Here is a 16,093-nt window from a genome sequence, read left to right as displayed (position 1 = left end):
CATCGACCATGATCGGACCACTGTGGACCCACATTACTGTGTTCACTCCCAACCCCATCTGGCTAGACTGCTCCACACCCGGAAGTGGGTGGATGTCATCCACTGATCAGAAACGTTACACCGCCTGCTGGGATGAGGCTCAAAACACCGGATTCTCAAAGGAGACCGTTACAAATCTGAGATAAACGATACCAAATCTAAATCGTATATCTATATTCATTGTCACGCAGGTACGAGATAACCAGGCTGCAGGAGGAGATTCATCATTCCGCGTCGCCAGGATGATGGAAGAGATAGATAGATTTCAAGTCCCGAGCGCCGTGCAAGAGGCGGAGATGCAGTCTGAGATGCAGCCTCTTGTGAGTCAGATATATTTTGCCATGCCTTGATTTTATATTAAAAATTACCCCCCCTAAAAAAATGCTACATTTATGGGCCCATATGTTGATCGACTCCCATTCCCGCTATGGTTTATTGAGTTTGAACGAGGCCCACCCCATAATTGTGAAAGTCTGTTTTCCTTTCCGATTTAAGAACATGTAATCCATTGTGAATGGGGAAAGCGAGGTGTTTACATCTAGAGATGGGTTGCTCAGCAGCTGCGTGGGGTGTGCTGCGTAGCAGCATCCATGTCTGGGGAAACCGCCGTGGGTTTAGCCCCATCCAAAGCATCATTTACTTATCCTTCGCTTCGTACACAATCTCAACAGTTCAGAGATGACGTATTCGATTTAATGTCTGCTCCTTTCTAGAATATAGTCACTGTTTGTGGGATTCGTACCGCGAGTGTGGCCGTGCTCCGTTCTGCATTCCCTGGTTCCCGTGGCAGCTTGGCGCCACTAGGATCCATTAGGATCAATCAATTGCACTTGATCGGTAGCATCCTAACCCCAATGCCCCCAGAGAGCCTTTACCGGGCGGCTCATGAGCACGGCCAGGCACACATTCATCTCCCATCATCTTAGGAATCTACTTGTCTGGGCATTGATTATTTCATGAGAGAGCAGACAATATTCACGGGGAACAAGAAATGTTGCAACTGATATAGATGTATTTGTTCTTATACGAGCTGTGTAGTGTAATGGTTTCGATTGAGTTGTATTAGTTCTATTGTTTTACAATCACCAATCAAACTATCTTCCGATACACAACAATAATTCATGTAGGCCTACATAGGAGCATAGTCTGATGGCGACTCCCAGCTGAAAGTTTCTAGGTTCGAACCTCAAGGCCCCTTGTCTATATTAAGGCCTCCTTTAGCCACGCCCTGTTAAGGGACGTGGGCCGCGTCACTCGATGGGCGTCGTGTTATCAGTTAGAATGGTTTTGTTAAACGAGTGCAGGTCTTGGGTTCTTAGCTCCTCTGCCAAGTAGAGCAGGGATGTTTAGCTGATGCGTCAGTCCCTGAGACGTGTGACCTTTGACCCCAGGACCCGGCCTCGTCCACAGCCTCCTCCGAGGCCGACTCGGACCCCCGTGAGGTCGAGCCCGTCAGCCTCTCCTACAAACCCTCCCCCCTACAGATGAAGATAGGTGAGGTCAACACCGTCCAACCTGCTGCTTGTGATTACGGGATTTACACTATTGAGACATATAACCTGTTCTGCTTAACCTGTACCCCCACTTATACAGGTTACTGGTCATAACCTCTAACCTGTTAACACTTATAACCTGTACCCCCACATATATAGGTTACTGGTTATAACCTCTAACCTGTTTAGTTTAACCTGTACCCCCCACATATACCGGTTACTGGTTATAACCTCTAACCTGTTTAGTTTAACCTGTACCCCCCACATATACAGGTTACTGGTTATAACCTCTAACCTGTTTAGTTTAACCTGTACCACCACTTATACAGGTTACTGGTTATAACCTCTAACCTGTTTAGTTTAACCTGTACCCCCACATATACAGGTTACTGGTTATATCCTCTAACCTGTTTAGTTTAACCTGTACCACCACTTATACAGGTTACTGGTTATAACCTCTAACCTGTTTAGTTTAACCTGTACCCCCACATATACAGGTTACTGGTTATAACCTCTAACCTGTTTAGTTTAACCTATACCACCACTTATACAGGTTACTGGTTATAACCTCTAACCTGTTAACACTTATAACCTGTACCCCCACATATACAGGTTACTGGTTATAACCTCTAACCTGTTTAGTTTAACCTGTACCCCCACATATTCAGGTTACTGGTTATAACCTCTAACCTGGTTAGTTTAACCTGTACCGCCACTTATACAGGTTACTGGTTATAACCTCTAACCTGTTTAGTTTAACCTGTACCCCCACATATACAGGTTACTGGTTATAACCTCTAACCTGTTTAGTTTAACCTGTACCACCACTTATACAGGTTACTGGTTATAACCTCTAACCTGTTTAGTTTAACCTGTACCACCACTTATACAGGTTACTGGTTATAACCTCTAACCTGTTTAGTTTAACCTGTACCACCACTTATACAGGTTACTGGTTATAACCTCTAACCTGTTTAGTTTAACCTGTACCAACACCTATGCAAGTTACTGGTTATAACCTCTAACCTGTTAATGGTTATAACCTGTACCACCATTTATACAGGTAACAGGTTATTACCTCTAACCTGTTAACACTTATTATAACCTGTACCACCACTTATACAGGTTACTTGTTATAACCTGTAACCTGTTAACACTTATAACCTGTAACACCACTTATACAGGTAACAGGTTATAACCTGTAACCTGTAAACACTTATAACCTGTTCAACAACTGCTTTGTTCAACATCTCAGTCGTATTTTGACATCAGCGTTTTATAAATGGGTCTTGGAAAATCCAGAATTATTTTGTTTCCAACACTAAATGGTGTTTTACAAATTAATTTGAGTAACTTTGAGATGTCTTTTTGCAAATATGGTAAATTAATAATACTAAACTGAACCACTAGAATACTTTTTGTACACAATGCAGGTTTCATATGCCCATCGTAATTACGCGTCCCACCTCACAACTTATCTTCAAGCGACTTTTAAGAGGAATCCCCCACAGTGAAGCAGACTCACTATTGAAACAGCAATGTGTCGTTTGACATGGAAAACGGGAGTCTTTGGTGGAACACGATTGATCCACTACAATGGAGGCCATGTAATGTCAGCAGCATTCACGCAACACAACTACATGTAGAGAAGAGATAGATCGCTAACTAGCAGAGAGTTGTAAGCACTTTCCACCCTTTTCAGTGGAGGAATTGGACTCCCCAAGCAATGTTATACTTAAAAGGAGCAAGTAAGTTACATATTGATTTAGTCTTTCAGCCTGTAGCATATAAACAAAATGAAGCTACTCTCCCATATTTCTAACTGCATTTGAAGTAGACATTGAGACTCACAAAAAATGGACGCTATAGGACAGTGATCATGATTTGTATCAATATCAGAATAACAACAATGGGTCGAATAGCAATGGCTGGTGGAATGGCCATAGAGTAGGTCTGTATATGCAGTGTAAGCTTGTCCAGGCCCTGCAAGTCAGGATGTAGGCTATGAATCTGAATGAATAGTAGGTAAATAGGTAGTGGCCATCCCCAAAATGCACCAGAGTACAGGAAATCAAATCTGTGTGCCCCGTCAACATTTTTGATCACCAGCCGCCGCTGGTCCGATACATGATCAAGGCATTCTCATTTTTAAAGGGGGTTGGTTCAAAATAAATAAATAATAACATTCAGCATCTGTCACACCCTTTGAAGACGAGTCCCCTCATGTTTTCGTCGAGCGCACGTTTTCATTGCCTGTCCTCTCCTGACGTCTCTGAGAGTGCACCGGTGACTCACTCGATCTGAGACTCATGATCTGACTCACCATCTGAGAAAGCAGCGTCTTGTTTCCACCGTCCACTTCCCAACGGAAGTACACTGCTCTATTCGGATCAGAGTCTGACTGAGACTGAGTATCAGAGAGCAGGAAATCTGTTTTTTGTTGTTGATTTGTGAAGTTTAGGTGTAGCCTGCTGTGCCAATATTTGGCATGTCCTTTCGTTTGCTCTGGCGCTCAGACAGACGTACTCACATTGTGTTCTGGTGTCTCCCTAGATAAACAGAGGGAGCTGTCCAGGAAGGGCTCCATCAAGAACAGTAACGCGGTGGGCAGTCCAGTGAACCAGCAGCCCAAGAAGAACAATGTTATGGCCAGGACACGGTAGGAGACTTGCTAGTCTGGGCCCATGATGTGCTGCTTTAGTTTGGACGCAAAGGTCGTTCAGTTTAATCTTTGTTACCTTCAGAGGAAACCAGTGTTTCCTCCATCATTTCACGTCTCCTTGTGGAACTGCTCTACTACGACTGGAAGCCCCCCTCCCATTAGGAAAGCACACATCTCACCAGACACATGTTCTATCAATTCCAAATAGTTCTCCACCATGGCCTTCGCACTGCCACCACCTGACAGTGCCGTGCCAGACCTTCTAGCACTGTGCCAATCCTTGACACTCCATCGTAACAAACCAGACAAAGATGACCCCGATCCGATCTTCCCATGCGTGGTCCTTTCGACTATGCGTGGTGGCACTTTGTGTCGAGAACGTCTTAGTTTCATGGCTCCCAGTATATTCAACATCAGGCACAAGCAGCAGTAAACAGCAGCTTCAAAGGGAATGAAATTTGAAAAGGGAAACCAATATTAAGTAATAGGATGTTGCGTAGTATGTGCAAGTGTATGTGTACCTCAACACAGCATCCAGTCAACGCCAATTCGAGCATGCCAACATTCCACCAGGCCTGAACCAACCGGTTATACATAGAATCAAACCTCAGTCATTAGTCTGTCTCTGGCTTCAATTATACTCATCAATTTTGTGATTGGCTGTGCCAGATCCGATGCAATCCATCCTGGTTCCTGTGGAGAAGGGGGCTTGAGAACGCAGCCATTTTTGAGAACGCAGCGATGTGTTCCCTGGCAGGAACACATCGCCGTTGGAGCCTTTAACGTCTGGACCTGGGTGCTGAACCTCCGCATGCGAAAGCACACTTTTGAGCGTGTTCTGGAAGAATCCCAGCAGGCTACGGCATGGGCTGTGGTTTTAATGGCGTAGCCTGTAGCCGACCCACACGGTGCCCAGACGGCCGTCCACACACCTGTTCAGACAGTGAATGCGTCGTGATGAGAGTGACAGATACAAACTGCATTCAAACGACAAGTGAACAGGGCCCTGGGACTCTGAAACACATCGAAAGGTCAGCTGGGCTGAGCAATGTGGATGGATCAGGAACAGAACACATGTCCTTTACTTCGGTCTTTACACATTTCTGATGAGGGGGCTTTCAGCAGCGTTTGAGTCCTTGAGACGGGAAGTCCTTGCGGATTCCTGAGTGCCGTTACGCCAGCATCTGCAGAAGGTGCTGTTTTCAAGAAGAGGCCCAGTCAGCTCCTTCTGGTTAGAGAAGTCCTTCAGCTGTGCCAGACGGGGGTGTTTGCCAGAGACACGAGGCGCTTGTAATCCTAACAAGACATCCACATATTGTGTATTACACAAAATATCCGTACTAGAGGGAGGCTTGGATCAATGCCGGACTGATGAAGATGTCCTTTAAAACAGACATTTATCAATGAGTTGTGTGTAAACCAAACAATTCTGTCAATTCTGTTGGGATTTGTCTATTTATCCCCAAATGTTTAATCTTTGAAAAAGATAAATGAGAACTTAATTGAGTGCTAATGAGATGACCAGCCTACTGTACTGCCCAGGCCTACTAAAGATTATTTGTAAGGCCATATGGCCGATTGTGAGGCTATAAACGTGTTAAAATAATTACACACTAGTTAATTTGAAAACATGGTCTTCAAACGATTTAGAAGATTTACTTTGAGTACACGGCCCCCTTGTGGGACTGTAATACAATCAAGCCATACAGGCATCCCATAATGATACTCACCATCATTACTGGAATGGTTGATAATGAACATATAATAACGGCCGACATAATTATGATTCTTTATTTCTTGTTCTTATTGGTCATATTCATTGCCTTGATTGTCCCAGGCCTACATCTGCTTACTTCATCCCTCATTAACAAAGCCCTAGCCGATCCGATCAGATTCCTCCTGACCACGCCCGTAGCAGCTATGAGGTCGCAGGGTCGGGGCCTCTGTCATTCTCTTAGAGCTAAAAATGAAAAAAATGGAAACTAAATACATCTGTTTGTAAATCAGCGGTCGAGAACGAGTGCTTGATTCAGTTCAGGCTTGTTACCTTGTGGTCGCTGTGTGAGTCATCTGGTGGTGCGTGTTCGAGCCGAGCACAGACCCCCCCAGGTCTTTCTCTGAGAGTCTTCTGGGTGGTTCACACCAGATCTACATCTGATTTCTTCTGCTACATATTTCCCCTGGTGCGGGTCCTATTCATGTCTTTGTGTTCGGAGCACACCTAAATTTCTCCTTCATGTCCATTCTGTAAGGTGTGCTCACTCCTGCTTGAGGCCCTCTATGTTATATGCTAATCTACTTATTATAAGTACCTTTCTTTCTTCTTGTCTTCTAGATTGGTAGTTCCTAACAAAGGGTATTCCTCCTTAGACCAGAGTCCAGATGAAAAGCCTCTGGTGGCCCTAGACACAGACAGGTGAACACACACACACACACACACACACACACACACACACACACACACACACACACACACACACACACACACACACACACACAGTATACAACCACACTCTCTCACATACACATACACACGCGCTCTCACAAACACACACTCAAACACACACACACACACAGTATACAACCACACTCTCTCAAATACACATACAAACACACACACGCTCTCTCACAAACACACGCACACACACACACACAAACACACACACTCTGTCGCTCTATACCCTATACCTGTGTGGTGTACATTTCTATGTAGAGCTCATATCCCGTGTCTCTGTGTTTGTGTTCCAGCGATGATGACTTTGACATGTCGAGATACTCTTCGTCGGGGTACTCCTCAGCCGAGGTGAGACGGGTGGGATGGCACCCACTCAATCAGGTCCTTCACACTCACACTTTATGTTATATAATGCATGTAAATGTTCGGGTTAAAGTTATATATTTCATGTAACTTCAACTCTAAATGTCTATCAGCACCATGGATCACTGACAGGCCTTTCATACATGAACTCCGGATAAACTCTGGAGAATCGGGTCCGGAAATGATCCGGAGTTTCCCTTTCACACATGTTACACACAACAGGAGACGAGCCGTATCAGACGTGTTCAAGCACACTGAATGATACGCCTGATAATTCAGGGGAGGGGTGATGCCCGGGCAGAGAGAGTAGGAGGCCGGAAGCTAAACGTCTGCAGTGGGAGTCACAGTATTTTGTTTACAACACATCGAATTTGGCGGCTGAGACTTCAACACGTGACTCTTCAGCAACGTCAACAACACACCAGAAAACACCTCAACAACACGCCACCAACACGTCAACAACACGCCCGCTCGCTCGTTGTGAGTTAATTTACACGAGGGGCCTAGTAGGTTCATGTCTTGAGGGGCAAATTCAGACATTTCAGTTCACACCTTCAGCCCCACCAGTAATTATCTGGGGAAGACTTTCTGTGCATGTGTGAAAGGCCTAGAGGTAAAACAAGTTAGGTTTTTGTATAATTATTGTGATTCTACACTCATACCTGAGCACAGACGGTGCTCCAGTATCCATTGTTGTTGTTTTTTTCAAGATGGATATGGATCTGGGTGAGTGAATCTCAGGGCTTGAAGACCAAACGATTGATCACAGACCACCAATGCAGTGTTCAGTTCTCAACCATAAATGGCACTGTCTTACTCAGTGAAAATTAAAGCATGAACGGGTGAATCAGCCTCTAGCCAGCTGAGGTCACATGAGACCAGCCTTACCTGATTCCCTTGAACTCACAACTGGTCTTACCTGATGAACAGAGTAGCAGGTATCATGAATCCAAATGTAATGTGTGTGTGTGTGTGTGTGTGTGTGTGTTTTTCTGTGTTTTTCTGTGTTTTTCTGTGTGTGGGGGGGAAGCTGAATCTATCGCAATAGCTTGTTTATTATCTTCGGCTATTTGGTGTTACAGAAGCTTAGCGTTGAACATAAAACTAACTCATTTGTTTGTGTGTGTGTGTGTGTGTGTGTGTGTGTGTGTGCGCGGTTGACCTACCTTGTAACCCACCTGCCTCCCATGCCCCGCCCCCTCCCATGCCCCGCCCCCTCCCATGTGGCTTTCAGCAAATCAATCAGGACCTGAACATTCAGCTGCTCAAAGACGGCTACCGTCTAGACGAGATCCCGGACGACGAGGACCTGGACCTCATCCCGCCCAAGTCCGTCAACCCCACCTGCATGTGTTGCCAGGCAACCTCCTCCAGCGACTGTCAAATACAGTAGCCCTCCCCCCCCCCCCCCTGCTCCCCGCCTCCCAAAGCCCCCCTCCGAGCCCCTCTACTTAAAACATGAACCCCCAGCTGCCCCTCATCTGAGTGTACCGACCCTACCAGAGAGCGACCACGGAGAAACGCTGGTGGTGGCAGTAGGACAAAAGATAATCCAGTGAAACAAAAAGGAAAGGCCAAACGGAAAACTAGACAAGATGTTACATCCCCCTCCCCCAAGACAAAGATAGGATGTTTTTAAGTGTATTTATTTGATTTCCTCCTATGGTAGGAAACATGCATCTGTCTGTCAGGGATTTGGCTCTCTCTCTTCTTTCCTTCTCTTCTGATTACATGTTGTGACATCGAAGCGAAGCGATCCCTAATGATTACTGCTGCTGTCCCCGCCGAACTGCTTGCATAACTCCTAGGTTGTATTTATTGTACTTTTTGGATTCCAGCTTATATATTGACACTTTTTTTGTAGTTTATTCGAATTTTCCGAATTGTATATGCGAGTACGAGGCATACACACACACAAACAAAGCGCTGAGGATTGTACGCTGAACGGACGGAAGCGGAGGCAGATGTACATGCCGTCATTTTAGAAGCTATTGAATTAGTCGTACTGCACGTGTTTGTGATGTAGCACAGGAGGTATTGCACTTAATCAACCCAATCCCCCCCTCCTACTCACTTCCTCCTTTTGACAACACCACCCTTTACTTGTTCTGGACTGGCTTTCACTCGGGGGGGGGGGGGGGGTAATGATCACAAAGGGCCACAGAATGATAAGAAGCACACAGAAGAGAACAGATAGTGAACAAGTAATCATTCATGGGACGGAGAGGACAGCTGGCCCTGTTGCTATTAACAGTTAGCCCTGTTGCTAACAGCTCTTAGTGTCCCGGTGTTTCTACTGTGTATCGTCAGACCACTGTTATGGCACTATTGTTTTGTTTGACTATTATTTAATCATTTTGAACGTCTTATTGTTGCACATTGAACATTTTAATTTTGTGTCATGTGCGAGGTTTCCTTGATGTTTATACTGCCTTCCCTATTCAAGAACACAGTGACAGTGTCTTATCTGAAATGAACTGTGTTGAAAAGGGAAGATTCTTGTTGTTCCTCCTCCCACTCGCTCATCCAAGGGCCAAAGGTTGTGTGTGTGTGTGTTTGTGTGTGTGTGAGTGCGTGTGCGTGCGTGCGTAGGAGGTGGGCAGGAGGGGGGGAATGACTTGAGTTATACTGTAACACGGTTCTTAACTGGAATAAGCTCTTTTTTGTTTTTGGACATATCTTGTTTTACCTCATATCCCCCATGTCCATATACATGTCCTTTCCCCCATGTGACCTAAGGGACTCTACCCCTGGTGGCCATTAGGTGTGTCTGCATCGTTTACACGTGGAGACGAGGTGATCAAACCAATGGGACGTTTTTCCTTCTGTATGCGCATAAATCAGAAATCATGTTTTTTTTTATCTTGTCGATTTATTATTGGCTTTGTTTCATTATTGGCTGTATCTTTTTAACATTTAATCTTTTATGTGATATCAGTTGATGATTTGGAATTAGAGTATGCCTTAATACAGATGTTTCAAAGACGCGTGTATCTTTATTTCCCTACGTGATTTATTTTAACATCTGCTGGGTTATGTTGTTTTTACTTTTAGACATGGGGGAACATTGTCTTCATTTTGTTTTAGACTATTTTTTTGTACTGTAAACTTTATTTCCAGTGTTTAACAATGTTCTGTGTAGTGTATGAAATCGATAAATAAACAAAAAGCTGATGGTAAATATACTCACCCTACTTCATGTTTCATTACTTCTACCTGTCAAATATTAACATGAACATATCGCCGACCTTGTGTTTTCAATACTCCCTGTTTTCCTGGAAGGAACCGCAGCCACATCGGTTTGCTATGTGTCACAGTAACCGGGACAATTGAAAACAAACAGAAACATATTTAGAAAGACCTCTTGAGTTTATTGTTAGAACCAAGAGGAGCACATTTCACTCCATGAACATGACAATTTCCAAGCCCCTGTGCTGGACCCTGGGTAACCCTGTACAGTGGCCTAGAACACAAGCAGCGAGCAGAAAGTAAAGGCTTTAGGCTGAAAGGCACCAACGTCGGAGTCATTTGATGCTTTAAGGTGGGAATCTGTTCTCACTTTACACTGGGGTTGGCATGGGAAGAGGCTGTTCTATGAGTTTCTCTAGGCATTAAATGGCATTTGGAGATTTATTGTCGATATCAAAACAGTCTGATTCCATGTTGTACAACATTTCAAAACAAAATACTTCCTTTTTAAATAATTTCACACGTCACAGAAGAGATTATCTTAAAAAGCACACAAAATCATGCATCTGAAATGAATCACCTGTCTATAATGTGCTTCCAATTCTCCCCAGGGGTATAACTTAGAATTCCTTGCAATAAAACAACAATCCACCATTCCCTCAATGCCCTCAACACACCTGAAACCCTTTGTTGTAGTTTACCCTTAATTAGTTTGGACATTTACTGTTGCAAATTGTCTTGAACACAAAGAAGAATTTAGAGATTTTTAGCCATCAGAAAATACTATTCTTGAAGATAAATGTATAAAATGTAGCTATGACCAAATAATGTCATAACCTTCTACTATTAAGTAGAATCCAGAGTCCAGACTACTGTGAGAGAGACATTGAATGACCTAATATTTCTGCTATAAAGCTTTGCAATTAATAGTTGCATACGTTGTCTCCTTTGCATCAATATTATTGTATTTCCTGGAAGCAGGGGCATAGGAATGAGTTTAACATTGGGGGGGACACATATCGGAAACCTGACAGTTCCGGTATCATTTTTAGGTGGGACAAATGCGCCTGTCTCCGATATTGGAGGGGACACGTCCCCTCCGTCCCCCCCGGTTCCTACTCCCTTGCCTGGAAGACAGGAAATTTACTAATTAATGATTACTATGAATAATTATCTTGCGAACCAGCTGGCTGAGAGTGAACACGGTATGAACTGATGTTAGTAGCTATCCCTATTATCTACTATAATAGTATAGTAGCTATATAATATCGTTAAGTCTAATCGATACACAACTATATTCAACTCTAACTACTTTTACTTCAATCTACCCAGTTTGACATTAAGCTAATTCTAGTGTATTATTATACTATTGGACAAACAAAGGCCTCGGTAGAATTAAACTCGATATATTATATAGATCACTTCCATAACTCGTCAGCAAAATATATAGTTTTCCTGAATTGGTCTAAGCCTATTAAAACAGTCTGTAAATAATTGAACACGATTCAAACACATTTATTGAATGTGTGATTTATTTACCGTTTCCTCCCCTTTATAGGTCTGTGTTAATCTAGAACGCTATACACAAGAGGCTTCTCATTTGCACATTATTCAAGTATAAAAAAACTCAGAGTTACGCTGACCAGCTCGGTACATGTGACTGAGCTGTTTCTCAACTGTTTCCTTGGTGGCTTGTGAACATTAGAAATAAGAAAGGCGACTCACAGTAGAATGACCGCTGATTCTAGGTAGTATCAAAGATTCACTTTTTGAAATGGAAAGATAACTTTACACTGCGTTTGCAATATTTACAGAGAACATCTGCACATAGTCATGCGATTGATATTTTCTTTGTGTCCAGTAATTATTTACAGTATTGTTTTGAATAGTCTGTAGTGCACAGGGAAATCGCTAAGAGTCACAGCCAACACAACTCAATGGTATCGGCACTGACGAAACACTGCCGAAATCGTAGTGTGATTTGTGGGTGTGCGTGTGATTGTGTACGCGTGCGTGTGTGTGCGCGTTCGTGTTCCCGTGCACGTGAGTTCTCCTGCGTCTGAATGGGAGTGTGTCCTACACCTAAAACCCAGCGGGACTTCGGTCTCCAGAGTCGGACGAGGAGACGGACAGGGAGCAGCGCCGCCTCTTGGCCGCGCTGGGGCACTGCAGCATGCTGGGCTGGAAGCCCGCGTGCCGCCGGGCGTGCTTCGTCAGGTGGTCACTCCTCATGAAGCACTTGTCGCACAGCGGACAGTTGAAGCGCTTTTCTCCCGTGTGCGTGCGATAATGCCGGGTCAGCTCGTCCGACCGCGAAAACTTCTTACCGCAATCTTTCCAGGTGCACTCGAACGGACGCTCCCCTGCAGACAGAACACACACACACACACACACACACACACACACACACACACACACACACAAACAAATTAGTTCATTTCATGGTCAACGCTAAGCTTCTGTAACAACAAATAGCCAAAGATAATAAACAAGCTATTGCGGTAGATTCAGCTTCCAGGGGTTCCTTGCCATCACGGGCGCGTGTCCTCTGAGCACGTGTCTCTTCTTGTTTACAACCTAAGTAGGGGGCGTGACGAGGCGATGACGTATGAGGAAATAACTGCGCAGGGGGGTTATCTCCGGTTAAGAACATGTGGGGACAGCAAAGTCACAGTGACCCACAAGTGAGTCAGAGAGCACGTTTCGTTGCCATGCGAACATTGTTGTCCGGGTACCTTTACCCTTCACTGTCATTCCGTTAACGCGTTTTGCCATAAAAGCTCTCGTCAAACGCCATAATATCCCCATTTAAAAAGCGAATATCACAGAACGGCACAGAGAATGGTAGTCCTGGCATTTATATCGACGAATCATGTATCGCAGACACCCCGACACCGTGAGTCACGGCTCTGCCACAAGCTGTGAAACACATTTCACCACATCTGAACTCCGCCCAAACTATTTACAATGCACCACAAATAAATGGCGGCGGCGGAACGCGCTGTTCCCAGAACAGAACATCAACGCGTGTCAACAGCGGGCTTGAGACCACGCCCCCAGGCTGCGGAGAACCGCAGTCACACCCCCCAATCCGGAGACACGCACGCACGCGCGCACACACACACACAGACACACACACACACACACAGGAACCGACACACACCCCACCCCCACCGAAACACACACACACACACACACAGGTCAATTCTGTTACGCCTTATTATTTTATGAAAGGCATACTGCAATGAATAGGCCCAGGGACACACCAGTCTAGAGACAACCACTCTGATACCTTCACTCAGTTGTCGAAGTTGGCGTAAATTTGTGAAAGAAATGGCATAACGCAACTCAAAAGGGGCCAACAAGCTTTGTTCTGGTGCACATGACCGGGAGGTTTGGTCTGGGGTCGCTGAACACTTACCGGTGTGGACCCTTAAGTGAGCCTTGAGGTGGGACGACTTGCCATACATTTTCCCGCAACCGGTGAACGGGCAGCTGTGCTTCTTCTCGGGAGACTCGTGCCTGATTGCTGATTTTTTATTCCGGTAATGAGTCGCTGCCGGCACCGGGGCCAGAGTGTCCTCGCTGTCCGACCCGCAGTGGTCCACCTTGTCGCGGGTGTTCGCGTCGGTCTGCGCCACAAGACACTTGGCGCCTCCTCCTCCTCCTCCTCCTCCGCCGGGGATACATTTGTTCAAGTCCAGCAGGATCATCGCGACCATCAACAAAGTTCTGTTCTCCTGGTTCTCTTTGTGCATGTCCTCTGTGGGCAGCAGCGCGTCGGGACTACCACTACCCGGGGGCCGCTGGGAGGAGACCCGCTCTGCGGCCGGTTCACACTCCGACATCATCGCTTAAGCTCCCCGTGGCACACCGAGGATCCGACGGACGCCAAGAATTAACGAGCCCCAATAAATGTCGACTGAATAATGCTAATCACACTTGGCCACAGGAAACATGTGGCTAACAATCCACACGTGTCGTCTTCGACCTGACCATCCTCCTCCGACGAGGGTTGTTGGATACTGAAGCAGGGCGGATCGACACAACCCTAAAATAGTATAACGCGTACCTATTATCGATAGTCGGCCTTACTTGCAGATCAATAGCCGCCAATATAATCGATGTTGTTGTTGTCGCGATGTGCTCCTTCGCCCCTGGCTTACATGCGTCAACTCGCCCGGTCGAAGCAGTGTGGAGCACTTTTTCTCAACTCCAAGAAACAATTTCGCGGAATCCCACGGTGTCATAATAAAGCAGGGCTGCGATTGGCTGTGAGAAAACGTGACTCGTTTCGTTTACGTTACGCGGAACTGCCGATTATGAAATTGACGGACAGGGATCTGACCTGTGTTGCCAGATTGTCCCAGATTTCCCGGCCAATCGGGCAATACTGCAGCGCGCTGCAGCCAGTGACGCAAGATGGGGCGGGAAATCTGTCCCAATCTGGCAACACTCGGCCTGACACGCTTTACGTGAAGCGATGAATCAAAGAATCAAACCATTAAAGTCAAGACGTTCTTGTACAACCCAGTGCTATGAACTCGCCCTGCTACACAGAACCTGAAATACCAACCAACTTCACGTAAAACACAGGTATACATGGGTCGTTTAGCAAAGTCAACAACACATGCCGAGGTTTAAAAGTGGATTATAATTTAACATGCACTAATGAACGTTAGCCCTTCCTGACCCACAGCCCGGGGTCATATGTAGGCTATGTCAACATCCGTGTTGCCTAGGTCTGCAGACTAAACAATGTCCTGAGTAAACACGTCCTCCTCCTCCCGTCAGGCGCCGGCTGCTGTGAGTTCCGCCCGCGGGTCTCCTCCGGGATCCACTAGGGGCGCTATGAACCCGCCTACCCCGGTTTGTACACATTATGTAGGCTAAATGAGGTCGTGGCGGGACGTCTGTGGAGAACGTGATCCTACCCACGGACCGGCCGCAAATACAGTAAAGTACCGGAAGATGACACGTGGTCTGTTCATAGAGGTAACCGCCCAGGGCAGTGGACAGGCCGGCCACTGATACATTAAGGCTGACTCCCACATGGAAAGCAGTTTTAGTTTTTTTATTTTAGCTTTAGAGACTTCGAGTTTGTAGGATTTAGAGTAAGATTTGGGTTACGAGGGGTAAACAATCTGCACCGGGAAGGTGGAGATGGTTGTTGTGGTGGTGGTGACACGCCCCTTTTGCCTGAACTATTTCACTCCGCTTTTTTGTTTTTCCAAATGTGCTTTTGGGTTTCCAAGAAGGAAATAAAGAGGGGGGGGGTTGCCAGTAGCTGTCGCTCCCTCTCCTCTCCATACTAAAACACTTTCCTGGAAGGCTGAGGGAGGGGGGAGGGGGATGCACGATGCACCCTAGTTTTCCCCCAGAGTGTAAAAAAAATGCATGTAGGCTTTCACTCCTATTACATGAATCGGGTTGACTTATGATTGTGTCGGAGATAGAGACGATCAAACAAGGGCTGTTGGTCGTGGGCATGTGGAAGATGATAGTGAGGCGTAGGAGTGAGAGTGCGAATGAGAAAGGAGGGGGAGGAGGCGGCACGTGTAGAAGAAAAACAGAATGTTCCCTTCCGTGTACTGAGACTGAACTCACGCGCCACCGTGAGTTCAGTCTCCCCCTCCCAGTCCCAAGTAGGCTACGCATGCATGTGAGGTTCGGAAATCTGCCCCACATATCAAGAGAACACGGGCTAGGCTTTATGCGTACCCCTGTTATGCACCTTGATCGTTTTTGGTTGAAAGATCTTAATGCCTTGGACTTCGGCGTGTTGTTTGGCGATTTCATGCCATTATTGGTCTAAGTAGAGGAAAGCACAGCACAGCCACCTGTCGCATTCACTTGGTTTTGCTGACATACCCGACAGCCACAATAGGGAGC

The 16,093-nt window shown here is 45.8% G+C and overlaps 2 protein-coding genes across 2 annotated transcripts; one reads left to right on the top strand and one right to left on the bottom strand.

The window, feature by feature from the left end:
* Window positions 1–281: 281 nt before the first annotated feature.
* fam219ab (family with sequence similarity 219 member Ab) lies at window positions 282–8,790 on the top strand (the record flags this gene model as incomplete). The annotated part of the gene is made up of 6 exons (XM_079756747.1): window positions 282–359; window positions 1,431–1,533; window positions 4,086–4,191; window positions 6,530–6,610; window positions 6,943–7,006; window positions 8,259–8,790. 6 exons carry the CDS (start codon window positions 282–284, stop codon window positions 8,403–8,405), a joined length of 579 nt encoding a protein of 192 aa, XP_079612873.1. The 3' UTR covers window positions 8,406–8,790.
* A 1,632-nt stretch (window positions 8,791–10,422) lies between these two features.
* On the bottom strand, window positions 10,423–14,528 carry klf9 (Kruppel like factor 9). The gene is made up of 2 exons (XM_079746563.1): window positions 13,623–14,528; window positions 10,423–12,564 (listed from the first exon to the last, which is right to left on the bottom strand). The coding sequence occupies exons 1-2, from the start codon at window positions 14,050–14,052 to the stop codon at window positions 12,284–12,286; spliced, it is 711 nt and encodes a 236-aa protein (XP_079602689.1). The 5' UTR covers window positions 14,053–14,528; the 3' UTR covers window positions 10,423–12,283.
* Between the last annotated feature and the right edge of the window lie 1,565 nt (window positions 14,529–16,093).

Source organism: Pollachius pollachius (assembly GCF_949987615.1).
Source record: "Pollachius pollachius genome assembly, chromosome: 1".
NCBI classification, from domain to species: domain Eukaryota; kingdom Metazoa; phylum Chordata; class Actinopteri; order Gadiformes; family Gadidae; genus Pollachius; species Pollachius pollachius.
The sequence above is the reverse complement of the archived record's forward strand: the minus strand, read 5'-3'. Positions and strand labels throughout refer to the sequence as shown.

Excerpts from the sequence above, each read along its gene's own strand:
- klf9 (XM_079746563.1), bottom strand. The coding sequence starts at position 14,052 with ATGATGTCGGAGTGTGAACCGGCCGCAGAGCGGGTCTCCTCCCAGCGG. Across the intron at positions 12,565-13,622 it reads TCACTTAAGGGTCCACACCG|GGGAGCGTCCGTTCGAGTGC; the intron begins GTAAGTGTTCAG and ends TTCTGTCTGCAG.